This window comes from Anomalospiza imberbis, chromosome 2, assembly GCF_031753505.1.
Source record: "Anomalospiza imberbis isolate Cuckoo-Finch-1a 21T00152 chromosome 2, ASM3175350v1, whole genome shotgun sequence".
Classification (NCBI taxonomy): domain Eukaryota; kingdom Metazoa; phylum Chordata; class Aves; order Passeriformes; family Viduidae; genus Anomalospiza; species Anomalospiza imberbis.
The window spans coordinates 78363322-78390587 of record NC_089682.1 but is presented as its reverse complement, the minus strand read 5'-3'; the positions used below and the strand labels follow the sequence as shown (position 1 = coordinate 78390587).

General features: G+C 47.4%; 1 protein-coding gene and 1 long non-coding RNA gene across 3 annotated transcripts in view; one reads left to right on the top strand and one right to left on the bottom strand.

The window, feature by feature from the left end:
- Positions 1–27266, bottom strand: part of FSTL1 (follistatin like 1) — a 52863-nt gene that overhangs the window by 3612 nt on the left and 21985 nt on the right. The window contains exons 3-9 of the mRNA XM_068181940.1: positions 10907–11011; positions 9536–9665; positions 8331–8363; positions 6641–6771; positions 3483–3601; positions 2611–2723; positions 1701–1811 (exon numbers count right to left, since the gene is read on the bottom strand). Of these exons, the coding sequence (XP_068038041.1) occupies positions 1701–1811; positions 2611–2723; positions 3483–3601; positions 6641–6771; positions 8331–8363; positions 9536–9665; positions 10907–11011 (742 nt within the window). The remainder of the gene's footprint in view (positions 1–1700; positions 1812–2610; positions 2724–3482; positions 3602–6640; positions 6772–8330; positions 8364–9535; positions 9666–10906; positions 11012–27266) is intronic.
- LOC137469322 (uncharacterized) lies at positions 452–25646 on the top strand. Of its 2 annotated transcripts, none has more exons than XR_010996441.1 (3): positions 452–664; positions 2572–2800; positions 23360–25646. It is a non-coding gene; the product is annotated as an uncharacterized lncRNA (long non-coding RNA). The 2 variants fall into 2 exon arrangements; XR_010996440.1 differs by having other exon boundaries at positions 20614–25646.

The following is a 27266-nucleotide window of genomic DNA, read 5'->3' as shown; positions in this document are numbered from 1 at the left end:
AAATGGAGTTTAGTGTTTCACAAATAAGGGATGCAAATTTCAGATGCTGAAGCAGGAAGAACAAAGGGAGGCAGGTCAGCCACAGCATCTATCAAGCTTAGGTAGCCTTTGCTGGAAGATGGTATGGGTTGGCTTCTTAGAAAGAGAACAGGCCTTGTGGCTGCCTGGGACTTCACAACTTGGTGTGCAGTCTGTCCCTGTCTCTCCCTCCCATGTGACTGATAATAAAGCCACTTAGAAGAGGCTGCATACTATTGAAAAGAAACACCTATAATTAGTTCAAACATCTGGGCCTCTTGTAGGGAATAAATGGAAGCTCAGTGCTACCCAAGTACAATTACTGCTATCTAATGAAGAGATAGTTTCGCTCAATGAAGATGTAACTTGCTGATGTGTTTGATCTGATTCTTCAGTTTCATTATTCCTCTAACAATAGCTTCTAACCCCTCTGCTGCTCTGACATGGGCAGAAAGTCAAGGAATTTCATGCTTCTGTCATGGATGCAGGGAACAAAGTAGGCAGCAAGAACAGGTGCTGCATAGCAACTTTGAAGGTTGTTTCTGGAGAGGCAGCAAAAAGAGCCTCTCATTCTGTTGCTTAATCTATGACACCTATACACAGCTCCTCTGGCAGCTTTATTAATACTACAGTTGTCTCTTCTCAGGTGAGTTCCTGCTGCTACAGCTAAGTCTGAGCTGAGGTGATCCTGAAGCCTCTGCTGCAGAAGATCACATAAACATGAAAAGCTCTGTACACACTGCTGCTGTTTCCCTCTCTCCTACTCTGCCCAACCTACTGGCTATAGATCTGAACCAGTGTACTCCTGGCAGGTCCCACACAGCTCTGAAACAAAGCTCCTCCAAGGGCCTGGTTTCTAGAGAAGGAGGATATAAAAATGCAGCAGGGGCTGGGTTCCTAGGGAAGAAGGCCAGAAAAATGCAGCACCATGCTGGGAGGATGGATATGGCTCCTTGGGAAGGACCCACACATTTGCCAACACAGGGAAAAGGTGGCATTCCACTGGCCCTGAAGCATGTGCTAAAAGGCAAAACAGAGAGCTGTTGTTCACAACTGCACCATGACCTCTTACAATTTTACCATGGCTGTGCAAGTTTAAGGGCCTTCCAAAGGAGGAACAAACAACCCTGCCTTACTACAGCACCACCTCCCTGCATCTCCATTATTCTACAGTTTTTGTGGCAAGAAGCTAAAGTGCTTTCTTGGCATTGGATGAATGTTCCTACATCCCCTCTTCACTAAGACAGGATCCTAGATCCTGTTTTACAAGTTCCATAAACACAGATACAGTGAGGATATGGACACATATACAGGAAAGCTGACTTGCTCACACCTACACGTATATTAGCAGCCAGTGACCTATTTGGTTTGCACCAGCTGGAGGCAGAGTAGCTCTAGTTTGGAAGATTTAGTGCTGTATCTTCATGACACCAGATCCAAAGGACAAACCCCAGCAGCATTGCCCCGAGCCCAGTTACATACTTTCTGACCTCTAGAACAGTATCAGCTTGGGTTTGACTAACATGGAACAAATGAGGGTTATGCAGAAACCACCCATGGAGAAGCTGAGGAAAAGCTGGAGAGAGAAGAACCCTGGATAGCTGGTGCTTTTGGAATGACAGAGAGTGAGAATTCCTTTTGTCCGAACCCAAGCACGGTAATTTTCTGGAGAGCATACAGACCCTCGCACGTCATTGCGGTGCACACCCAGTTCCCACAGGCACAGACGCAGCGGTTACACTCCACCTGGGTCTCTGCTCCATCCTCATAGGTCTCATCTTCCAGGGCACACTCTGAAAAGGTACAAAACAAGGGCAGTGCTTGTGAGAGAGCGAGCAGGCTAAAGACAACATACTTCGGAGATGCCTTGAGAGAGAAGATGAGGTTGAAGGGGAAGCCTTCCTTCCCCCAACCACCAGAAGTTTCCTCATGACTAAAGTATTCGTGCTGAATTTGGTGAGTGACATCAGCCAAAATATAATTTGGGAAAGCCAAACCCTTTGTTTTTCTTCCTCAGAACACATATCAATTTCTCAATTCCAAATGAAATCTCACTGTTGGATTTCTTTGAATTTCCTTATCTCTTACACAAAGAAAAGAACCCCTGAAATGAAAGCTTGGGTTATTCTTATCCCCAGGCAGGGGATAAGTTGGGGAAATTATTTGGAAGGATGGTGAACTTTGAGATGGTCATCAGGGAGGCTTTCTGTGTGAAAGGCAGAGCATAGCAGGACTTTGGTCTGGTCTGACTTTCCTAAGTTATCCAGCCATGAACGCCTCACATGATTGACCTCTGCACTGTTAAATACATGCCTTGACCTTACAAGCATACCATAACCATTCAACCTACGTCCTTGCTTCTAAAATCCAAACATTTCTTATCACAAGAGCTGCAGGAGCTCTGGGACAGTAAAAGCAGTACTTTCAACAATGCAGAGACAAAGGGTGCAGTTGGATGAGAGGCAGGCATATATTAAAATTATCTCTGGCCATGGAGTTACAGCACACAATGTATGACCTGAAGCTGGTCTCTTTTCTTTCCTCCCTTCCCAGGACCCCTCTTGTTCCCAAAGATAAGTAAGAAGTTCCTACTTTTCTCTGGTGGGTTGAAGGATGGGCTGAGGCACTTGAGAAATTCATTGAAGCTGAGCTTCCAGTCAGCATTTTCATCTGACAGCTCGATGAGGGCATCTACGCAGAGTCCCCTGAAAGAAAACACAGAGGCTTGTTCTGCACAGGGCTGTGCTAGGCCGGTCCCTGCTCTACTGTCTTCAGAGTGCAGGTAAATAAAAACAGTAATAACTAGGGAGACTCCAAGACGTCTGGCAGAAGTGGCTTCTCTAAGGAAATCTCACAGGATACAGAGAAAATAAAAACAGTCACAAAATACTCTCTGTCTGGCAACGGGCTGGGCAGAGGGGAGATATTCAGAACAGCAGGAATGGGACATCCACATTTGTTGACATCTACGTGCTGTCACACAGGTAGAGATGCATAACCACAGCAGCCTACAATAAGCACAGCATAACCACAAGTAGCCTTTTTTCACACAGTGGCAGACAAAGAAAGAGGAAAACCTCTCAGACTATAAGGCTGTGTATGAACGATGTTTTGCCACCATCCTCCTTGCACTGGATCTAGCTATTAGGCAAAAGGTGAGGGGAGTCCCCAGGAAAGCTAATTTATTAGGAAATAGAAAGAAGATTACAAATCTTCTGTTACCCAACTCCCTTCTGGCTGCACAAGTGCTAGATTTAAGGCAAAAGGATTGGAATACTTGCCTAACATGAAGGGTAGAGATAGGACTGCTCCTCTTGTGGTGTTCACACCTATTTAAGTTGGAAGCCACTTCATACAGAGTTAACTCTGTCAGTGCAAGCCCTAACTGATATTTACCATGAGTGAATTTCCATGTTCCATACTACCACATCTGCCCTCCCTCTGGCATCCTGTCCACTGCCCACCTGAGCAACTTGTTGGTCTCCTGGTCCATGTAGGTGGTGATGTTGATGGCAGTCTCATTCTGCTCCACAAACTTCAGGAATTCTGTGGAGTCCAAGCGATAATCACCATCATCAAAGCTCTGTAGGGGAAGATAGGAAGATGTGAGAGGGTCTCATTTATCAGTTCAAAGTACCCCTTCCTTCTTCCTCTTCCATACATACATAGCATTTGGAAGCTTTAGTTCCATTTTCCTTTTTTTCACAAAGAAAGAGGCTCAGAGAAAAGCAGCAACATATCCACGTTAGCCTCAGAATGAGAGAGATATGATCCTAGCCTTGTTCACACAGATAAGCTACACTGCCTCTCATTCACCTCCCGCTGCTTGATTTATGGTTCTAGCCCTATTTCTTCTCTTAGTTTCAGCCAGCTCTTAGCTTTCTTATATACCTCCTGCCTTAAAGCAGACCAGCTGCATTCAAGGAGGTGTCAGCTTTCCAATATGTGTAAATCCAGAGCTGTGCCTAGACTCTGACAGTGACAAAAGGGAAAAATCACAGGAAGCAATTTTCTGCTGATACCAGGGAAAAAATTTAATGCAATAGCACAACACCTCACCATCACGTTCTTAAGGTCCTGACAAGACTCCTGGCACTGAAGAGCAGTGTTTTTAGCCCAAAAATCCTGGCTATACTCCCAAAGAAATAATTGCATTTTGCTTTCCTGTTTGGAGATGTGACACCGCAGTGCTTGGCACTCAGCAGGAATTGCTGTGCCCCCTCAGAGACAGCTGCATTGCTGTGAGTGGAAAATTAATCCTGCACACAGACTGCTACCACCTAATTTTTGCGGTGTGATTGGGGCAGGTCGCTGTGGCTCCTTGTGCAGTGCTCTCAGGAATGCTGGAATAGACACTGCCTGTTGCTACCTCTAAGTGTTTCAGGAGAAACATCTAGGGCTATGGAAATTATTCTGCGTAACTGCTCCACATGTCAACTTCCACTAGACTTTGAAGTCTCTTGTCCTGCTTTTTATTGTGAAAATGACTGCAGTTCTCTTAATGACCCAGACTATGAGTTTTCTTGCCTTTCAAAGTTATGGTCTACATTAAGGCATTCCCACAGAGATTCTCCACATGGAGTAGCTTCCCACTACTGGTCTTCCTCCTCTTGAAATAATGTCCTTCAAGGTCATGACCTGCCTGATGAACAAAGCACACCCCAATGAGCCCCACAAGTCAGGCTTCCAGGAGGGAAATAGCTTAATGTCACATCTCCAAATCTCCCCACCAAGGAGAAAGGGAAAAAGCTTCATTTCAACTATGCCTCTAGTGTTTCCTACACGCAGGACAGGAATCAGGCCATTTGCAGGAATGCAGGGCATGAAGAGCCCCACAGCTTACCACGACAAAATTCCTCCAGTGACAGCAGACACTTGTTGCTAACACATATTTCTGTCTGTTTGAAGCCATTTAGTTTGCTTTGCCTTGATTTGTCCCAAGTTGTTCCAAACTCTGAATTCTGCTTTAAAAATATTTCAAAGCTTTAAGAATAAGGTAGTTGAAAAGGTGGATTACTACCTGATAAAGAATCACAGAATCATTAAGGCTGGAAAAGACCTCCAAGATCTTCGAGTCCAACCTCTGATTGAACACCACCTTATCAACTAAACCACAGCAGCAAGTGCCACATCCACTTTTTCTTTAACCCTACCAGGGATGGTGACTCCACCACCTCTCTTGGCAGCCACTCTTTCCCCAACCTGTAGTTCTGCCTGGGATTGTTGTGACCCAAATGCAGGACCCGACACTTGCCCTTACTGAACCTCATACTGTTGACCTTGACCATGGAAATTCTCCCTTTGGTACAAGCAGAGCTATTTCTTTGCCATAAGAACTCTCACCCAGTGGCTGGGATCAGTGCTCCAGAAGAAGTGGGACAGTAAAGAGAACATGAAGCTGCCTGCCTCTGAACTCTCACCCAGTGGCTGGGATCAGTGCTCCAGAAGAAGTGGGACAGTAAAGAGAACATGAAGCTGCCTGCCTCTGAGATGCAGCCTCAGGATATCACCAGCATGCTGACAGCCTCACAGTGGGTGTGAATGGCTTGTGCGGTGACAGTGGAACAAGCCTGTGGCTGGCTCATGCATTTCAGCAAAGCCCGTGACCTGGGGAGACCCTGCAAAAGTGGCTGGGGACAGCACATTTGCAGGGAGAGTGACTAACACAGGACACTGCCACTTTTGGGCACTGGCAGGCACTGACAGGAGTGCCCAGGGCAGTGGATTTCCACAGACAGAGCAGCATTAAAGGCTGCAAACATGAGGATGTCTGTGGAGCAAGGGGACCAGCTCCTCCATCTCACCAGGGGGTGCCATTGCCATGGCAAATTTGCTTGCAGTGCTAACTCCTGTCAGGCACCATTAATCTTGCTGTCAACAGCTCATGATTTAAACGCTCTCCCCTCTTCCCCACCTGCTCCTCCAGCTCCATCCTGAATGCTTTGAAGTCTCTGTCAGGAGCCAGGCATGAGGGGGAGGGACACAGCAGTGCATGTGGCAGGAGCATGGGAGAAGCTTGGGATCTGCTGGTTACAGAAGGGGGTGCAGATGGACTGAGGGACAGACTGAGGGAGGAGGGAGGAACAGGATTATTGCAAGGCCCAAGACTCGAGTGTCTCCTTTCACTCTACAGAGTACTAGGGAACTGCCAGCTCTCAGACACAATTGGGACATATTCCTTGAAGCCCCCAAGTGTCCCTTATACCCATCTCAGCATGGCCTTGGGACTATCTAGACCACAGGATCAGCAGCCCCTGCCACAGCTTCCTGCCTTTCCAGCACTTTCATCTCTTTTCCTCTATCTTTTTACCCCTGTGATTAGTTCCCTACTCTGGTACAGGCACATGTGGCTTGCCCTCCTCCTTTTCCCCAGGGCAGGTCAGACACCAGGAGTCAGAGGTGCTCCACATCTGGCTGTCACAAGCTGTGCCAGTGTCTCAGTCAGTGGCTGCTGCAAGCAGCCCATAACACATCAGCCTGTAGACTTATCAGACCCCTCTGGTCCCCAGCTCAACAGGCACATCACACATTGGAGCCTCTCAGCTGGGGGCACAGCAGCTGCTATGCAGTGACAAAGCAAGAAATGTTTTATGGGTTTTGAGGCAGGTGCTGCTCTACTTGCCTTGAAATATTTGTCCAGGATTTCGCTGTAGTTACTACCCTTGGAAAACCACCCATCTGGGATTATCTCAGCTTCCAGCCACTGGATGACCCGGCGACGAAGCTCGTCCCTGTCCGACTGGTAGCAGACAACTGTAATGGGAGACAGTGCAGTAGAAGGAAAAACAAGAGTGAGAGAAATCAAGCTGGCAGGGAGATCACAGAGAGAGGACTGGAAATAAAAGCCAACCAGCCCACCCTGATTCCAGCTTCCAGCCCCTCGGCCCTGTCCTTGGAGTTACATCACTGCCAGATCCAAGCAGATGTGTCATGGGCTGAATAGTGGATGGGCTGTTGGTGACACCATGTGGCATGGCCGGAAAACAGCACTCCTGCCAATGTTCTTCCTTCCCATTCCTGAAGCTTGTGGAAGAACAACCCGGAACTGACTCATCTTGGTGTGAAGAGTCCCAGACTGAGGGAGGAAGGTAAGTGACAATGTCCCTGGGCTTCCCAACACTGTGTGGAATTGTCATGCAGCTGTCAACCCTAAAATACCAAAACCTCTATCCTCTGCAAGGGGGAAGACTAGACTGAGCAAGCCTTTCTACCAGTCTGTCTCCAAGACTTGAATTTTAGGGCCTACTATCTCAGGAAATATTATTTCTTCAAAGCACTGGTTTGTCCACTCTGACTGGAAACAAGAGGGAGTCAGGTTGGGCTTGTTCACTCACAGTGCTTGCCAGTGTCACAGTTTCTCCAGGGCTGTTATCACTTTGTGTGCTAGTACAAACTGTGCATTTAGAAACAAAACTGAAAGCCTAGTTGGGAATTGTCACACCTGCCCAGTGGTCAGCAAAGCCAGAAAAGGAATTAGTGTGCATTCAGGTCACTTACACACACTAAGGATCTTCTGAATCCAGTGACTACTATCACAACCAGATGGAAAGATGAAAAAAATTCAGCTCTGTAGGGATTCTGGCATGTTTAATTTTGTATTTCTTTAAAACTGCTTTAGGGTGGTGGCCATGCTCTGGCATGGCCCTTCCTTTAGTTTGTATGAGGCTTTGCTCTCATCTGTCTTAGGAAGTTAAAGTTGATGATTGTACAGCTTCAGTACCTTGAGAACATGAATAGGAAAATGCTCTCCTGATGACAAGCCATGGCCCTAAAATCCAGTGTTGAGTACACATGGCAATACATAAGGGGAGAAACCAAGTACAGGGAATTGAAGAGATTTATAACTTAGGTGATCATAGAATCATTTAGGTTAGAAGAGACTCTTAAGATCATCTTGTTGGCTTATGCTAGAGGCAGTTCAGCTGTACCTCCTGACTCTTCCTCTGCACTCATTGGTTCATCACTCCTAAAGCAAAGTTTCCTTTTAAAAGAGTGCTCCATCCCTCTGTCTGGGTGATGAGCACAGTTTGAGTCCCTGGGGGCAAATTGGGTTTCATTGCATCTTGTCTATGCTGAGACCCTGAGACATCCCAGTACAGTGAAAAGCCCACGAGATGTATGAGCTCTAAGAGGTTACCCAAGAGCTGGGCAATCACATTTCAGCTGATTTATCAACTCAGACTCTTCGACAGCCCATGCAGGATATGACTTTTACACAGAGCTGTGCACTCCCCCCAGCACACCCTCTGCCCATCTCCCAGAGCATGCAAATTCATCCAGAGGCCTCAGCCAAACAGGAGACAGCTTCTTACCTGGACTTGCAGCTGGATTCTCAGACTTCTTCTCTGTTAATGGAAAGACAGAAGAGGACATTTCTGATGCAGTGTGAAGCAATACAAATCTCTTCCCACCATGGGTAAAAGCAGAGTAACCTGTGAGTCTTTGGATATATGAGGGCCACACACATGATTGAGGGGCTGGAATCCCCTGGACCCTGAAGAGATACTGAGGAATGTTTAGTCTGAAGAACTGAAGGCTCAGGGACAATCTTATCAATGTTTATAAATCTGATGGAAGGAAATGAGAAAGACTGCACCAGACTTTTATCCATGGTATTCAGTGACACAGCAAGAAACAGTGGGCGCACATTTAAACACACGAAACTCTGTCTGAACACAAGAAAGCCATGCAGGTGTTATGTGTGTGTGTGAGTTAAACAGCCCCACTGATGAGGCAAAATCCTTGCTCCTAAAGTTATTGAGGTTTCTTATGAACATGGATGATAGTATTGGTTTTAGGAGTCTATCCTCAGAGCATGACTTTTCTTCAGCAGTTACACTGAGACACTTACCTGGCTGAATCCAAAAGCTTAGAGTGAGGCAGCAGGAGCAAAAGGTTGCCCTGCTCTCCTGAGTGCCACACTCCCAGAAGCTTGGAGAGACAATAGCTCCAAGGTCCCCCCACAATCATGGTGTCAGGGTTTTGAGTGCACTAATGGGGGCCTTAATGACCCTGCTGGCCTTACCTAGAGCCTCTGTCCGTACTCTCTAACCATGAGCCATGAGGCTCCATTTCATATCGGATGCCTCAACTCCTACTCCTTGCCTGTGATTATTACGTTGTAGCTATGTCTGTTTCTAGCTCTGTTGCAACCACTCTCTTCCATAGACTGTTGATCCAGGCCTGACCTGGTGACTGTGCTCCCATCTTGATCTCAGCCCTTCTACAGACTGCATCACTAGGAGCTCATCTGGCTGCCTGTTTGATTCTGGTTACCAGAATCACCAGCCCTGACTTCATGACTTGATTTCAGGCCTACTTCATCACTGCCATCTTGCCTGCTCATCTGCACTCTTGCTTGAACCTGGCTACTGTTCAGAGGCTTGCCTTGTTTACCCCACTCAGCAACTGTGGGACAACGTCTTGGCTGGTGAGGCCTCTGCCTTGCCTTGTTATCATGCTTCCCTTCCAACTCTTTGTCCCTGAGAGTGTAGCCAGCCCTCCTTGCCAGGGTTACCTTTGCAGTGGCCATCGTAATCCACCTGGATCTTGGAGCCGGTGAGGCAGGCGTCACGGTGCAGCTCACAGTGGTTCAGGTATGTCTTGCCATTGCTCCCACACACAGGCCTCTTGTGAGGTTTGCATTTCTGTGGGAGAGCCAGAGAACACAGCGTTTCACCTGCCTCCTTGGGACAGCTTGGTGAGTCCAACCATCAGCTCAGGAGAAGTCCTTGGCATAGTCCCCTTGGCCCTGTGTTTGGAACAGGCTAACTCACCCATCATTACCCCAGAAAAACCCACATAGGGAAGTCTGTGGGTGTGAGTTCAAAGGCCTCACTTTGTCCCAGTTTCCATCGCCACCAGCATGACAGGAGTCTTTCTGAAAGCAGACCCCTGCAGAGAAATCAGTGCTCAGCATAAATATGGAGCATAATCCTGCAACTGCTGCTCCATGTGCCATGGCCATGCCTGCCCAGAGGTGCCTCTGCGCCTCTGGTCTCTGCACCTGCGCTTGCTTGGCTCCATTGCGTCTCTCTGTAGACTCTGCCCCACCCTTCTGCAACCAAATGGCAGAATAAGCCATCAGCCATGAACAAACAACACAGCCTACAGCAAAGAGAGAGCTCACCAGTGCCACTGTTCAGGCTATGAGCTTCTTTCTTCTGCCCCTTTTGGTCTGGCCAAGCCAGAGTGACAGACTCTCTTCCTACTAACAGAGCATTTCACCCTCCAGTGCCCAGGCTGGACATGCCAGAGCTGCAAGCTCTGAGGGAAGGGGGAACAAAGAGCCACATGGCCATTCCCAGGAGCCAGGCAGAAATGTTTTGAAAGCATGGGGCAGAGCGCAGCAGGGAGACATTGTGTCCCTACAGCTGGGAAAGACTCTTCTAATCATCTCTGGCTCCCTGCTGGATAAAGCTATCCATCCTTACAGCACTCTACCACAATTATTTCCATTTTACAAAAGCTGATTTTTAGTAGGGTGCTCGTAACCTCCTCAAACAAGGTGCCAGTGAGGGCAGGCTGTCTTGAAGATCACAGACCACTCCCTAGAGTGCCCTTCAAAGCCAGCAGCACATCCATACCCCACAGGGCTTTCCCAACAAAAGACCTCCAGTCAAGTCTCCTGTGCATGTAAAGGCCCTAGGCAGTCTTGCAAACAGCACAGCTGCAAGTCCAGACAATATCTACCCTACAGGGCTCTGCCCCCACACAACACTGGAAACAGTCCTGCTGTTTGAAGAGCCACTGTCCATTTGCAGCTGCTTCAAAACAGCCATAGCCTTATTCCTTCACAGGATCCTTCCAGTGACAGAAGCCCATCTGGGGTGGGGGGGTGATGGTGGTGACACCTGTCCCAGACACAGAACCTGTGCTGCTCCCATACCTCAATGCAGAGGCAGGTTGGCTCTCCCTTCTCTGTGACTGCACACTCACGCCCAGCTCCGCAGAAAACATTGGCACAGATCTTAGATTTGCTCCTTGGCTCTTCCTGCAAGGTACAAAGTCAGAGACACAAAATACATCATTAACTCAGAGGAGTAACAACACAGTTAAAAAAAAAATAGCACATTTAACTGGTATCAGGACCAAAAGGTACCCCGGTGTTAAAGTGGGGATGACAGAACAAGAGAGACAAGACTTCAATAGATGGACAGCTCAGACAATAAGAAGAAGCAGACACAAGAACAAGGGCTACAGTCCCAGGGTTTCCTTCAGGTCATTCCTGGAAAATCACCTGGGAGAAGTGGAGTGAATATGGGCAAGAGGAAGTCTAGCAAGAATAATTTGCTCATGTCAAGGACTGCTGTCTTTAAAATTTCTTTTCATGGAGGGTAGGGAGCAGAAATGTCTTTGCTTGAGACACTTAGGAAGAAGGTGAACATATCCCTAGAGAAAGGTACAATACAAACAGGCAGAAGAAATTGCCATCAGGCACCAGATAATGTCCTTGTCACAAAAAAGTCACAACACTACATGACCCATTTTCTTGCTTTCACTAGTCAAGATTAAACACTTTAAAGGAAGAACACTGTCATGGATGAGATAATTATCCACTAATCCTCCCATAATGAAAATTCCTTCCTGGTTCCTGACAGCCTGGAATTGACTTATGTCCTGCAGCACAATTTATATGTTTTACAGTTTTCTCCTAGCCAAAGTCATCACAAGTATTGTTGTTCACATAACTGTCAAATATTTTCTTTTTTTTTTTCTTGGTGTCCCACAGCATTCCTAAACTGGCAACACCTAGCATGGAACATTTCCATAGTTTAATCATGGTTTTGATAAAACTACCACTTATTTTTATCCATTAATGCCTTTTAAAATATACTTTTAAAAGAGAAGGTAGTTCCAGGGTTCAGACTTTGAAGAGCCTGGCTTAATTCCCTGCTTTGCCATTAACTTCCTTTGTGACTCTCATTTCATCTAACATTTTCTACCTGTATGCTGAGTATCTGGTTTATGCCAGCCAACTGGCTTCTATAACAGTTTTGCATCAGAAAGAAGATTGAGGAACAAAAATAATCAGTGAGACAAGTCAATCACATCTGCTGTATTTCTTCCCCCTAATAAAAAAAAGTTTTTTCACCTTCTCATCAGAGTATCATTCTTATACTCTACTCATTTGTGGCATCTTTGTACCTCCATCACATACTTTTGAAAATAAGTGATGAAAAAGGAACAGAATTTGTCAGAAGAGCAAGCATTATTGACAAATGCTGAACACATTTTTTCCTCCTGTTTCTTCTTTATTCTAGTTTTTTGTTTTGCTTTTAAACCACAATTTCACAGAGAGGTGCTGTCTTTACTGAACAGCCCACAGAGACAGCCGGATCATTTTCTGAATAACCTTGCCCTGGTTTTCAGAATAGTTTGTTTGCTGGCCTACTGCACAATTCATCAAACCTGAGAAGATCTTTTCAAAGCACTGCAGGAATCCCTCCAGGTTCACATAGTGACAAATATTTTTCATATTCTCTGCAGGTGTTCCTATTTTGCTGCTTATTCTGTCAAATACAATATTTGGACATGCCAGTCTTAGCTGAGAAATGTATTCCATGTCCCAGGCCTGTTCTCCCCATGAAGACAGTGTTACCCTCCCTCTGCCTTTTCTCCTTTCACATATTGTTCCTGAGCTACAAGTCACACACTATGCCTCCTACTGCATCCACCTCTCTCTAGTCACCTTCCAGTGGAGGGCTGGGGAAAATGAACCGGGCACTTCTGAGGTGGGATGGAACAACGGGAGTACTTCACTGCACAAAGCAACCTCATGCAGCTCAGGGCAGGGAAGGAAGAATAGCTCATTTTGCAAAATGCACAAAGGAAAACCCAAATTGTCCAAGGCTGGAGTCTGACTTTGGGCACTCACACACCAAAAATGCAATGTGGCTACCAAAGTGCTGATCCATTTTAGGGGTTTTGAACAACTTCTCAATCCCTTCAAGCGGTCAAAAACAGAAAAAACCAACTGGGCACAGCTTTGAATGGCCCAGTGAGGTCTGTAATCTAGGTGCCTGGCAATAGATGGCAGTACTCTGCCTCTCCCATGGACAGGCAGGACTGCCAGCAGCCACCAATGCCAAGCCTGGCTTTTGATTCCTGTCTGGGACTTAAGGCACTGCTACAATGCAGCTGGCCTCAACAAGCATCCACAGTGCCCAAGCTCAGATAGCAGGACTCCTCTCCCCACGGGAGCTCACTTGGAAACCCAGTCTCCAATGTGGCCATCCACAGCTCTCTCCCTGGTAGTGCTAAAGCCCAGGAACCATCCCACAGCTTTTCCATTGGAACCTGGGCTGGGGATGCTGGCAGGGTGACATCGCCAGAACAGCTTCTGAAGACACCCTGCCTCCTACCAGCCTAGAAGGCCACATTACTCTGATTTTTCTTATTAATCAAAGCAATACAATTTTCTGGTTGCTTCTTCTTATTGCCTTAAGTTACCCTAGGCTGGCAGGGGGTTGATTGCCACATTCCAGCATGGCTTTCTCCACCTCAGGATTCAGCCAGAGGAAGAAAGCTGCTCTGCCTGCCTGCCCTCTCATTCTGGCACAGGGTTTCTCAAACCCAGCTGTGGCATACCAGAGAGTGGGAGCTCTTTCTAGCAGCTCCAGTCTGCCTTCCCACCAAATGTGGGAGTCTCCTGTGCACAGCTGAGAGTGTAATTGGGACAAAGGTGGATGACTGTATGAGTACAGTAGGGGTCTGCAAATGAGGCTTTATAATCTCCCCATTCTCTGGTGATCTCCCAGAAGCTAACAGCCAAACTGGTTTCTTGTGACAGATACTCTGATCTTACCTTGGACCTTGTCACGTTTGCTTTTTATAAAGCTTCACCTGATGGAGTCATGTGAGGATGGCAGCTGCCACTTTAATATTAAATAACCCACTCTTGCACCTGCCTTGTAAAAGCTTGAAAACATAAACTGCAAATTTTTAAAATTTTAAATTTTAAAAAAGGACTCCACAGTGTTTCAACATCATTGTCCTTAAATTAATTAATATCAAGATTTGGGGGCTGGAATCACAGCTTTTACACTGCTTTGTCTCTGACAGCTGCCACTGCCTTTTCTGTCATCCTGTGCTTGGAAAGTGTCACCCGTTCCAGTCCACAGCACGCTTGGGCAGGCAGAAGGGAAAGGGCAGAGAGTTGTTATTAGTTGCTGCACGATGGCATTTCCACTGCAAGCCTTTGCAAGGCAGTTCCTCTCTTCTGCCTCGAGTGAGGTGCCCAAGCTCTCTCTCTGGGCAATGCTTTTACCTACTCCTCTGCTGCCCAGAGAGCAAGTAGGAAGGTGTAAAAGCAGCAAGGATGAAGCCAGGGCAGGAGTGCCTGTGCCTTTGGAATGTCTGCCATAGCTCGGGGCACTCTGACTCCTCACCCTGCAGGAGCACGACCTTCCCAGACATCTTCACTGGCAAAGACCATGGAGAAAGCTGTTTCCAACAGCTCAAGGGCCAGAAGCTCAGGGCAGCTGGGCAGCATCATGTATGCATAGCCCAGCTTGTCTGTTGAATGGGGATGGGAATGCACAATGCTTTTGGAGGGCTGGGAAGTGTAACCCCATGGATGAAGGTTCTTTGCATGTTATCAGGCAAACACTAAGCAGAAGACCTGAGGTGACAGTGCAGAGAGTCACATGCAATGCCTCTGCCTCAGCTGTTGCCTCCTGAGGAGCAAGGAGGAAAAAGACATTTCCAAGGCACCGCAGGCGAGAAAGCCAGAGGCAATGCCAGTGATGAAGGATCACCATGGCAACCAGCAATGCAGGGCCTCTAGGTGGAGAGCTAAAATTAGGAAATTAGGCAGTGGAAAGGGCTGTTTCTCATCTCTGGCAGCATCTGGTGCTGAGAAGTTGGACCCCCAACACAGAGTAAGCACAGACATCCGGAGCATTTCTGAGTCCCTGCCTGCACCAGGATGTCCAGGACCAAGTGTGACTTGACACACCAACGCAGTGCCAGGTCTGCATGGGATCCCAAGGTTCTGCCAGGTGCTGTGCCTGCTCTGCACTGGTGGGACTTCATGGAAACAGTGCAGTGTCTGCAGTGAGATAGGAGTGATTGTACACATGACAGAAAAGAGGTATCATGGCTCCTTGCCTTTGCAAGGGAACTGCCCACTGCAGCTCTCCCTTGGCTGCCTCCTTCCCCGGCCCCTATTGAGCCATGACTGTCTGGTGTCCCTTGGTGGGAATTGGGACTTTCCCAACCAGCGTGTGAAAGTTGAAACCATGTACAATTCAACAACAAAACACCTCTGTAAGGAAGAACAAGCTTCCACCTGCAGAGAAGAGCTGTGCATGCAGCTCCATGTCCACAGTGCTCCGCTGCTCGAAGAGAGCAGCAGGGATTACTGCCATTACACACATTCTGGGAAACAAGCACCTTGCCGTGCTGCTAGGTGGGGAGTTAATGTGCTTCACAACAACCCTTCATACTGCCTTGTTTTCTGCATATCTTTCCACACAAAATCTCCTCTTTGAGACCTCAAAAGTCTTTTTCTCAGCAGCCTATACTGCATTGGAGAAATACTACCTACTGTCCTGCTCCTATTGATACAAGTAACAACCTTTTCTGGTATCAGCAGTGAGGGCAGGTCTTTTCTTCTTTTGGCATCACTTTCTGGAAATCCATAAAATCACTTGACCCTCACTCTGTAAGCTCTGTGCTGTTTGCTGTAAAATCGAGGTTTTGTGGTTTTGCTTTGCATGATGCGCAAAGAAATCAAAGTGCTCTAAAGCTGGAGCACTGAAAGCTCCTATGGGAGGCAATCCCATGTATTATACAAACTTGAGTATTAGATAAGGCAAAACTAAAGGCACCAAAATGATGTCTGGGATTGCAAGACATGCACAGATTCTCATGCCTCAGGGAAGGCAGCAGCAAAAGCTGGGTGCAAGTTTTCAGATATAATTAGTACAATTCGCAGTAGACTCCCCTCCGTGCAGCAGAGAGAAATAAGCTGTGCAGCTACATATTTCTGCCAGTCCTCCCTACATCTTCACATCCACATCCCTTTTGCCTGTTCCCTGCCACAGCTAACATGGGAGTAGGGATGTAAGCGATCTCTGAACATGTCAAGTTGCCACCTATAAACTGCATAGCCTGCACAATTTCTAAACCCACTCAACATCCAGCCATGAAATCTAGCGCCTTGTCTAGCTGTTATCTTGGCAATGTTTGCTTCTGAATGCAGAAAGATTTGGAAACACGAGGCAGTAGGTTAATGATGCAGAAAGCTAAGATAAGCTATGTCTTCTGACTCCCAAACCTCCCTCCTCTCCTGTTGTGGAGCTGGGAGGGAGAAGCACTACATTGCGCTGCAACATTCAAAAAGAGAGGGCTGGGAAGCAGAGCAGCTCAGGGGGGAGTCAGGAAAATTTAGCAACTCCTGTACGGTGATGGCACTGAGAAAGCATTTGGCTCATGCATTTCATCTCATTACCCAAGTGTTTCTCCAGGTGGAACAGCTCTTTCAGCATCAGTGTCCTCCTGCAGAGTTCCAGGGAGACAAGATCCCATGTTCACTGGAGAGCATGAAGGGGCAGCCAGCTTGTCACCTCTGGTCTTTAGTGCAGCTGGTTCTGGCAGCATGTTTGTCCCATTGTTCTGGTTTGCAACTAACAAGCAAAGCACTCGTTCCTCCCTGCAAACCTGACCCAATTCCTGTGGCAGCTCTCTGGATCCACTAACACTCTGGTGTGATGGGGTGGAAATCTGGCAGCAGCATAAACTGAGCATGAAACAAGCAGGCACCCCTGACACTGGGTTTGCTATAAATAGATAGGTAAGGTGACCATTACCGTTTTCCTTCCTTTGGGCTACTGCCTCAGGTTGGAAGAAAATCCATACAAATTATCTTAAATTCTTACTTGGAAGGCTTGAGTTTTATTTAGCAAAAAAAGGATGGAGCTAAGCCCAGCAAGTAGGGACTGAATCTTGCTATTCCCAGTTCAGCTCTCCAATAAAACCAGACATCATCAGGACAATCCCAGGACATCATCACTATTGGGATGGTACAGTAGGCTGTGGAATAACACATATTCTACTCTGGAAGGAAGCCTGCTGCCAGAGGTTGCTGTACACACTGGTGCAGGGTCATCTCTTGCACACTTCTTTTGGTCTGGTGTTATCTGGACTCAAAGTGGCACCCTCTGGAACTCCTCTCTCCCCTGCTGCAGGAGTTCCCCATCTGTCTCTGGAAGGCTCATGGTACATGTCCTGCTCTGCTCACACCAGCAAAGGTGTTACTAGGCAGCTGGAAAGGCTCAAAACCAGGTTATGCCCAAGCTAGGTCATTAAAAAAGATGTTTGTCAGGCAAAGTCTGGACCAGGTCTGGATTCCCCAAGGGACTGTGACCAGCTGCATTTGACAATGTTCCCAATGCTAACAATATCCTATTTGCAGGGTGTTAATATGGGGTCTGTGCTGGATGCAGAGGGGTCCAGTGCCATTTAAACTGCAGGATTCCCCCTCCCCCAATTCCTAAAGCCATCCTGTGAGCGGCAGAACTAATGAAGGCCAGTTTCCAACAGCTCTCTCTGCACGGCCTGTCTGTCAGCTAGTTACCGGGCAGCTCATGGACTCCTTCCTCAGGGGAGGTCTTCGCAGGCCCTTCTCATTAAGGCAGTCACCTAGAGTCACAAAACCAGCTGGATGCCATTATCTCGGAGGCCTCCACCGCTCTATCAGCTGTGCCGGAAACAGGCCCATAGGTTCAAGGCTTGCTGGAGGCCAGAGACAGGCAGGCAGACACAGACAGCCTGCTGACATTGCTTTGCTTCCTTAGGGAACCAGGCACTAATTCCTTTGCAGAGCCCCACAAAACATTTCTCTGGCTCAGCCTCTCCTCTTGACAGACTCAACGTCACTGCTGCTTGCAGTCCTGAGGACAGATCCTCACACCAGCCCCCTGCCATGAATCCAGGCCCCCTGCTATCTCCCTGCCACTGACCCTTGTGCTTCCCCTACAGCATTTTCTTTGTGTTGGAGGACAGACCCCATCTTACTTCTGCCCCCTCAGAGCTTCTTCCATCACTAGGGTATTTCAGCCAGCTTCAATCAAGGGCTGTGAACAGTGATCTGGACACAGTGTTAGGAGCTATTGCACTCCCTGTGGGATGCCTGCCATGGAGGACAGCATGTGCCCCAGTCCACACACCTAGACATCAGCCAACCCACTCTGTCCAACACTTTGCTCCTATCTCTTTCTATTCTCAGCTGACATCTAGGACTGGCTTTTAAAACATCACACCAAGTGCAACTCCTTAAAGGCTTTTGAATGCTTGCGAGATGAATATTTAATGGCAAAATTAGCCTGACTTTGCTAATGGGAAACAAGCCAGACCATACATCTCTGCACATGCTGGGAATCAGGGTGTGTTCCCAGAAATTCTGGATGCAGAGAAAAGAAGGCAATAGAGGAAAGGAACTGCAACTCCCAGAGCACAGAGGAGGTTCCCTCTCTGCAAACCTGTACCTCACCCATTTGTGCAAGACCCTCCCTGACTTGCTGGCTGCTCATTCCAGGATCCATGGATCAGATGTGTCCATCATGTGAGCATTGAGCAGGAGAGTGGCTGAGGCTCTGACTGACCTCTGTGATAAAGAGGGCCCATCAGGTCAGTGACCTCTACATGAGGCCATGGAAAAACAACATGGCTTGTGAAAACCTGCTTGTAGGAATTCATCCATGACTCTGTCAGGGAAACGGAGATGAAGATGTCTGATGCATGTACTGCTACTAAAAAACACTGCCTGGGCAGCATTGCCTTGCAGACATTGGTAGGATGGATACAGAGCTCTTCCTCCCCACTGAACCCTGTGGAGACATGGCCTGGACTGCTGGCAGGGACAGCAGCCCTCACACACCAGCCATAGCTTTCTCATGTACCATAGAGAGCAGGCAGAAGTTGGTGCCTGCACAGAAAGGGAAGCAAGAACTGGGAAGAAGGAGGGTTTTCTCCCCACAACCTAATCAAGAACAAAAAGGCATCTGCCAAACAGCTGATGTCTCTTACAGCATGATGCTGCTAAAACAGTTACGGAGCCAGGCACACCTCTTGGGGACTCCGCTGCGCAAGGACTCTGTTTTCCCTTTTAAGCTGGAAGGAATGTCTGTGCTCTGGCCCCTACAATCTCATATTTTCCACCACAAGGCAATGACCAGTGAGGCCCCATTAGGGGAACAATGACATGAGAGTCTGGGGAAGAGGAAATCTCTTCTGCAAACAAGTCTGGAAAATGGCTGCTAGAAGGAAGGGAGCTTGCATCTGGCAGCACTGTCACTCCTGCAGCCTCTCTGCTGCTCAAGCAAAAACACTCCTTATACTCACAGCTTCCAAAAAGCATGGCCCATGCACTTCTCTCAGCACTATTCCCTGAACCTATCCCTACAGCACCTCTGAAAGAAGGAGTTTGATTCCCATCATGTGGTTAAATTGCCAGCTTTTCCACAACCACTGGAATCTTTCTTGCTAGTGCTGGCTTCCAGCAAGGCATGGAGGCAGGAGTTCAGAGTGTGACTGATTTGTGAATACCAAACCAGCTGAAGAGGCTTCAGCTGCAAGCAGGGCAGAATCAGTCCCACAGGAGGAGAGAACATGATGCTCAGCTGCACCATAGTTCTTAGAGGGAGGAATCAAGTTAATCACTTTGTATTTGGATAGAAAAATAACCCTCACGCACAGGGAAGCATCTCAGTGCACATGCAAGGTCCTAATTGAAGTTAGTCCCACAGGACCTTAGGGATGAGATTGGTGTCATCTTCTCATGTGACAAGACTTGGAAAGGAAAGGCCCAAGGTGCAAGACTTGCTCGAGAATGACCAGAAGACAGCAGCTCAGCTCCTTCTGCTTTCTGGTCTGGAGCTAGGACCACTTCACTGAGTGATGCACAAGTCATACTCCTCACTGGGGCATGACTCTTCATTTCATATCCTGAGTGCCCTGGCCCAGGCTCTATTTTGCTGTGGCTGAGCTCCTAGGAATCACAATTCTCCATCCTATTTTATTTAAAACAAAAATAAGAACAAGACCAGCATTGACTTCTGAATTCCAACAGGAGGGTGATGTTCTCTATGTGGGTAGCACATGAGACAAGTCACAGCTCTTAAGAGTGGTCAAAGGAAGCCCTTGACAACAGGAGGATGAAGGAGGAGGATGAGTTCACCCTCAGGATGTCCACACCAGAGAAGAGCTGTGCACCACAAACTATTGCTAGCAACTAAACATAGGTGCCATCACCTCTCTTTCTCTAAGCACACCCAGGCTCAACTGTAAAAGGGAGGTTTCTGTCAGATGGCATTTCCCCAATGGTGTATACGCCTTCATCTGTCCTATTCTGAGGTGCTCTCACAGAGCTGCCTGCCCCTATACCCATTACCCAATCTGAGGCAGTTTGTGCCATATACAACCTCAAATGTTCCCTTTTCAACCCCTAAATCTGTGTTGACCCACAGCTCTTTCTGTATCATGGCAGTCCCTCTTTTTTCATCCTTCATTCCCCTAATTTCCCACACTCTGAAGTCCTGCAAATTTTACTGGTCCTGCCAGTAAGTTTTGTTGCCTCTTTCTTCTGACCAGGGATGATTTATTTCTGAATGGAATCCAAATCTGGCACATTTCTCAGCCATCACCTAGCTCCAACAGAGAGAAGGAAAGAGTGAGCTAAGCAGTGGGAGGCAAGTTAGAATTTACAACCCTATGGCATATCCACACCCCTTCCAGTAACTGGATACACAAGAGGAATGTAGATTGCAGGAAATGCTGAGGTTTACCAGCAGCCTCCAGCTTCTTGTGCAAGACCCCTCAGTGGTTTTGTTCCCTTCACTGGCATGGGAATCCAATTGCAATGGATTTGATGATCCCTCTTCCCAGCTCTATCCCACAGTCCTTCTTCACTCGCCTTCTACCACAGCACATTGCAAAAAAAAGCAATGGAAATAGCTGTGTGACTGGGGGGAAACACTGAGTCAGCCTCAGTGTGGGAGAATGAGAACAGAGCTGGACATAAGCCAGTTCTGTACTTCCCATTTTTTAGCCTTGCTGAAGGATTTGCTCAGCTCCTTGTTGATGCAGAGCAGCTTTGGGTCTGCTCTACCCAATGGCTCTGCTGGAGGCAGCTCTGGAAGAGTGAATCCCCAGGGGACAGTGCTCTGTCACAGTCATTTCACTCCTTTGAAGATTCTCTACTTCATGCAGTCATGAAATCCCCTTTACCCAGTGAGAACAGTGAGGAAGGCTCAGAAAACCCCTCATTATTAGGCATTATTTTGTGTAGACAACTTTTCTTGGTCTGTGGTATTGAGGGAGCATCTATCCCCTTCCTGAAATCATATAGCTGGGAATGGTTATCAGACTAACAGGAACACCTGAAACTAGAAGTGAAGTAAGGTGAACATGCAAGAGAGGAAAAGTTTGAGTAGGCTGTGGAAGTAACCTGGAGTCTGCTCATCAGTGGTACATCTGCCAAAAAGGCATGGCTCCATTCAAGGTTAAACTGTGTCCCTGTAGCCAGAGGGAGCTGAAGGCAAGTCTGCCAAAGCTCTACCACACAGCACCTGCAAAATGCAAACTAGGATTTCAGGAGATGACCTGACCACTGGCAGGTGTGTGCACCTACTGATTAGTATTGGAAAGAGGAGAGAAAAAACTCTGCTGTAAAAACTAAGTGAAAATCCTTGCTGAAACTGGGACATTGGGAAGGCTGCAGAGGTACACAGGGAGAGATGTGCATGTGTTCACTGCTCTCAGAAACATCACATCAGCAACAAGCAAATCCTATTAAACTGCAAGGGCAGTCAGCCCACAGCCCCGCACTGAGAGCGGGGAATAGCCATGTTGGGCCATGTGGGACCCAGCACAAGGGGAGCTGTGAGGCAAGTTATGATCAGTACATTCTTTTCAACTCCTGCTGTCCCTATTATCCTTCAGAGAGCCTCCAGTTAAGTCACCAGCACCTGAAACCATCCCTATGAAGTGCCAACACCATTTCATGCCTATCCTCAAGAGACTTCCCTCTGTGGTAGGGAAAGCTCTGTAAGTCTCTGACTTGCACTTAATGACTGACCTCTTCACTGAGACAGCCAAGAGGAAGCTCTGATAAGGCAAGAAGGCCATGAGAAAACTGGCAGCATCACTATGAAATAGGCTACAAAATAGAGTCACTATGGAAACTGCCACAATTGGAAGGATAGGAAAAAACTTCTCAAGTCCAAGGGTTTCCAGCCTTCCCATGGATGCCCCAAGGATGGGTGTCTCTCCAGGCTATCAGCACCACAGCCAACAGTGGTCCCTTTGCCCCTGCACAGCTCCCTGCAGCTTCTGCTGGACCCAATGTCACTCAAGAAAATTGGTCAAACACGGAGGCTTTTTCTTAGGCAAGCTGCTTGTGCTTACACTGGTGTGTCCTCGTGGGTGCCCCACCTCATTTCTGATTTAACACAGCTTGAACAGAAGGGGAACAAGAGATAATTATGTGTGTGGACTATCAGTGAGGAAGCTGGATGGTTTTTCCCCCAACACCCCTCCTGGCCTGTTAGCTTATGATGTGTTGCTTGGAAGATACACCTGTCACAACCACAACCCTCCGGCCCAGCAGAGGAGCAGTATATAAAATGAAGGGGAAAATGAAGCAAACAAACTCTGCTGTGCTCATTAGAATTGGAACACCCTGTACCCACACATGTAGTCTCGGAGAACCAGCCTCAGCCACCACCACTTCTGCCAGAGCAGAGCTTTCCTTATGTCCCCATGGCTGACAGCACAGACTTGGCAGCATTTGCAGCCCAAAGGCAATTCTGTGATTAAGAAACAAGAGAAGTGGCCATTGATTTCCTATAACTCCTAAATAAGGCTGGGTAACATGTTTCAGACAAAGACCTAATTCACTAGGAAATGCAATTTGAGGTAGACCAAAACTATTTGGAAATTTGTGCCTAGTTCAGGGAACAGCTGATTCCAAAATGATTTCTAAGATGAAGTGAACTGTTTTCCCTCTCTTATTTTTAAATATATTTCATGAGCTTATGTACGTAAGCTTAAAGGTCAAAGAAAGCAAAATAAAAACATGTTTTGATAAGCTTAGCAACTTTGTTTGCCCAGCTATTTTTTTCTGCTGGATACAGAACATGAATTTCAACTGACCTAAAATGCAATTTTTGAGTTGACTCTCTGATTCAGCTACGAAATTAAAAAAACAAAACCAATAAGCTATTCCAATGGCTTTATTCCTATAACATTGTTATTTGGTGTTGAAAGCAACCTATTCTTCTAATTCTTTCATCTCCTTCCATCTGGCTCTTTCTGACTGTGTCTGGAAATAATGAAGAACTGTTGCAGACATTGCTCTCTCCCTCTCTCTGCAACCATGGAATTTTTCCTGTCTAGTTGGGAAGATTTTGGATGCCGACTCCCATGGCTTGACTTTCAAAAACAAACAAACAGAAAAATAAAGCCACATCTCCATTTGGTGGTTATGAGAACCCAGAGAGATGCTGCTTCAGGGAAGGCATCCCCTCCTCTGAGCTACTCCAGCAAAGCAGTGATTTAATGAAACAGCTCCCAGTCCCAGCTGTATTAGACTAGGGCTGCAAACCCCATTCCTGCTCTGCTCTGGTCCCCTCTCAAACACTCGGTCTTGCTCCATTGCTTCTCTTCCTTCAGACCCCCGTGCCTGCCTCCTGAGACACACAGTGAGTGCTGCAGCTGTCAGCAGAGGAGGATATCGTTGCCCTGCTGGCACCATCCAAACCCAGCTGGGCAAGCTAATGGGCACTGGGAGGTTTGCATGCAGAAACTTAAATGGGAGGCTGATATGCACTCACAGATATGCAGGCTTGCCTGGAGAAGCAGAGTGCACCCAGGACTTGTGCAGGGACAACATGGCACTGCCTCCAGTGCCTGGGTCTTCCCAGCTCTCCTCCCCTGATGGGTAATTTCAAGAGACACTGCCATCACCTCTACACACACCCAGAGGTGGCTCAACTTGCAGAGAAATAAAGGACCTGAGTACATCACTGCAATCACTTAAACACATGGCTTTTGAACTTCACTAGCCTGTCTGGCCCCAAACCAGTAAGGGTAAGCAATTGGTGCCAGCCACATGTGATGGTGACAATCTGAGTACTTGCCCATCTCACCTTTCTCCCTGCCCTGGAGACAGTGATGAGGCATCAGGGACTTGCTATGAGCTTCAGTCATGCCCTGTGCTAGAAGGAGAGGGCTCCAAGCCCTGCTAGTGACCCCGAGGCTCTCCATGCCTCCTGCAGCCTGCGTTCCTAGAAGAAGGATCACTGTTTGAATCACCTCCAACAGCATGAACTATTCTCTAATACTTCCTGAACCCTTCCCAGGACATTTTGCTTTCTGCCCTGTGGCCTGGCTGGGCTGCATTTCAGAGATGAAAGGCTGTGAGCACACACAGATGCCGGCATCCTTACGCATTCCTGGCTCAAGAGTTTTCCTCGAAGCAGCTGCAGCTGCACTGCCAGGGAGGAGCAGCTGCCTCCCAGCCCAGAGAGAGAGCTGCAAATCCCAGCTTGCCAGGTATGCTGTAGGATCCCAGCACAGATCCCTCTGGCTTTGGGACCAGCTGTGACCCCCTTGGGCCCCCAACTAGCCCAGCAGAAACCAAGGCAGCTTTCTTGCTTTCCCTGAGAGTTACAATTGCCTTAAGGAGACATGGTGCAAAATGTAGAGGCCATGATGCTATCAGCACGCAAACTTGCTCAATAAAAACATGTGTTTCTCATCTGTTTTGTCCTCATGGCTCCCAGAGCTCGTCACAGATCAAGCATGTGAAGCACCACTGCCCACAGCTGGGAAACATGTGCTATAGGGAGGGAACCCAAAGAGCACTCGAGGTCTTGGGCAGAAAATTCAGGATTTGTGCAACACCAAAGTAGTCAGTAGGGCAGGCACTTGGAGGGCTGCAATACAGACATCTGCATGCATGCATCTCCCCTGCCCAGCTCCAGCACAAGCCAAACCAAATTCCCAACCCCAAATGCTGAAGGGAAGCGTTTTCATAGTCTCAACATGCAGCTCAGCTCCATCACAATGTTACAGGGAGACTCTACCAGTGGTCTGGCAGAATTTCAGCCCAACATACTGTCCCCTCAGTGGTTCCCACTTAAATTCAGCACTGGTGCAGGAGCTCAGTCCTGACCCTCCACAACCAGCAAGAAAAGGCATCTCCCTGAATGATGGCCTCCTCTGTACCCCTCCAAATCCAGGCCTTTGTTCTGACAGGATGAAGCTGGCACAGCTCAGGAGATCAGAAGGGAGCTCTGAAGGATCACACCAGCCTATGGCACCAGGTGCTGGCAGAGATACGCTCAGAGCCTGGGTGGAAGTTGCAGCCCTTTCTCTCTCACATAACTAAGATAGGGAATTATAAACACAACCCTGTCAAGAAAAACCAAAACAAAACAACACAAACCCACCAGAATTTATGGAACAGTAACCACTAAACCAGCTGGATCCAATGTTTTGGGGAAATCTTGACGCCCTCATGCTTTGTGCATGCAAACCAGAGGCATACTAAAAGACATGGGGCAGAGACGTCTTAGAAATCCATGGTATTCCCTTAGCTGGCCACTCAGTACATTCCTTTGTGCAAGGATGTCACCAGAGGACACAAGGAAAAACAACTCACCACAGCTATGGTCACAATGAAGAGACTAATTTATTTCCTCTGACTCCAACATTTATAGTTCTCAAAAGGTGCCAGTGGATTGGAGGGTGAACGTGCCACCTCTCCAATGACACTGGACAAACTACCAGTCTATCAAATTTCTCTGCTTCTATGAAAGAATGCAAAACAATAGGTTGTTTACAGAAAGTTGCGTGAGAAAGTTCTCTACAAGAATGTAAACTCAGAAGGCTTTAGAAAATCTTAAAAAATCAGGGTGACACAAGGGAGTCCCTGTCACAGGGGCTGGCCTGTCCCTGTTGTGAATGCTCTGAAAAGCAAGGTCCTTGCAGTTGCTGTGTATCATATAGTTTATCATATCATTTGAGGCAAGTGCTCTCCTATTTCCCTCCCCTGTCATATCTCAGAAGTGGGCTGAATTAATCGCATGTGTTTTTTTCTGTGAGTGTATAAACTGCCATATGCACACAAGACAGATTATAGCCAGAGTAAAGTGGCTGTTTTTGTGTGTCCTCTTCACACATGTCCTTTTTCCTAATACTTCCCCAAGAAAATTATTTTTTCATACCACACAGGCAGTCAAATGGCTCTGTTCCCATACCACCTTACTGAAATCACAAGGCAAGAAAAGGTGGCTTTGTGCCATCCAAATGATCACTAAAACAACTCATGGCTGCTGTAGGAGCTGTAGCTGGCACAGCTCTGTCCCTGCATCCCAGTGCTGCTGAACCTTGGGCCCTCTGGCACTGTCTTTTCCACCCTCATTCAGCCTTGTTCAGACAGGGGAACCCCAGGCAGGAAGAGCAAAAGTACCATTCCAGAGGAGAAATGTGTTGTTTTCTTCACAACCACCAATGCAGTGTGAGGTTTTCAGCAAAGATGCTCCTGGTAATAAACTCAGTCACCTGGAGTGTCTCTCTGCTACACAACCCTTTCTGCTGTCCACAGGCTGTTTAATTTCTTTCTCAAGTGCCAGACCTTCTGTTCATTAGCACTGAACTTTCTCCAGTAGCCAGCAGCTCTCATTGCTCTGTGTTGTCAAACTGTAGTCTGCTTCCTGTCCTGTGTCATTCCCTCTTATGACTGATTTTTACTCCTGTAACTTCGTCCTTGTGGAAGCTTCATTTCCTCAAGGTGCTTGGGCAGTCACAGTCTTTAATATCTTTCTAATGCTTTGGAGTAAGATGAATTTCAGCTCCCCACTCCCTGCCTGTCCAGATGACTTTCATTGCCCACTTTCCCAGCACACTGCTCCTCCTGCCCTTCAGCATTAGTCCCTATCACCAACTCTTGCCTTCAATGGGATCACACAGCTGGGATGTACACAGAGCTGGGAGTCACCAAGTCCAACTCCATGTTACCATGCTCCCTCTTTGTGCAATTCCATTTACATGACACTGATTAAAGGCTGCTATTTTTGGCTGTCTCATACCCATGGAAAGCCTGGTCTCAAAACTGTATTACAGTTATAAGCCTTCCCCTAATGTCAAGGCTGACTGTATTCATGGCTGATTCATACACATTTATTCACACTAGCATAGGAATGAATATGTATGCTTTTGCAACTCTAAGCATATGACTT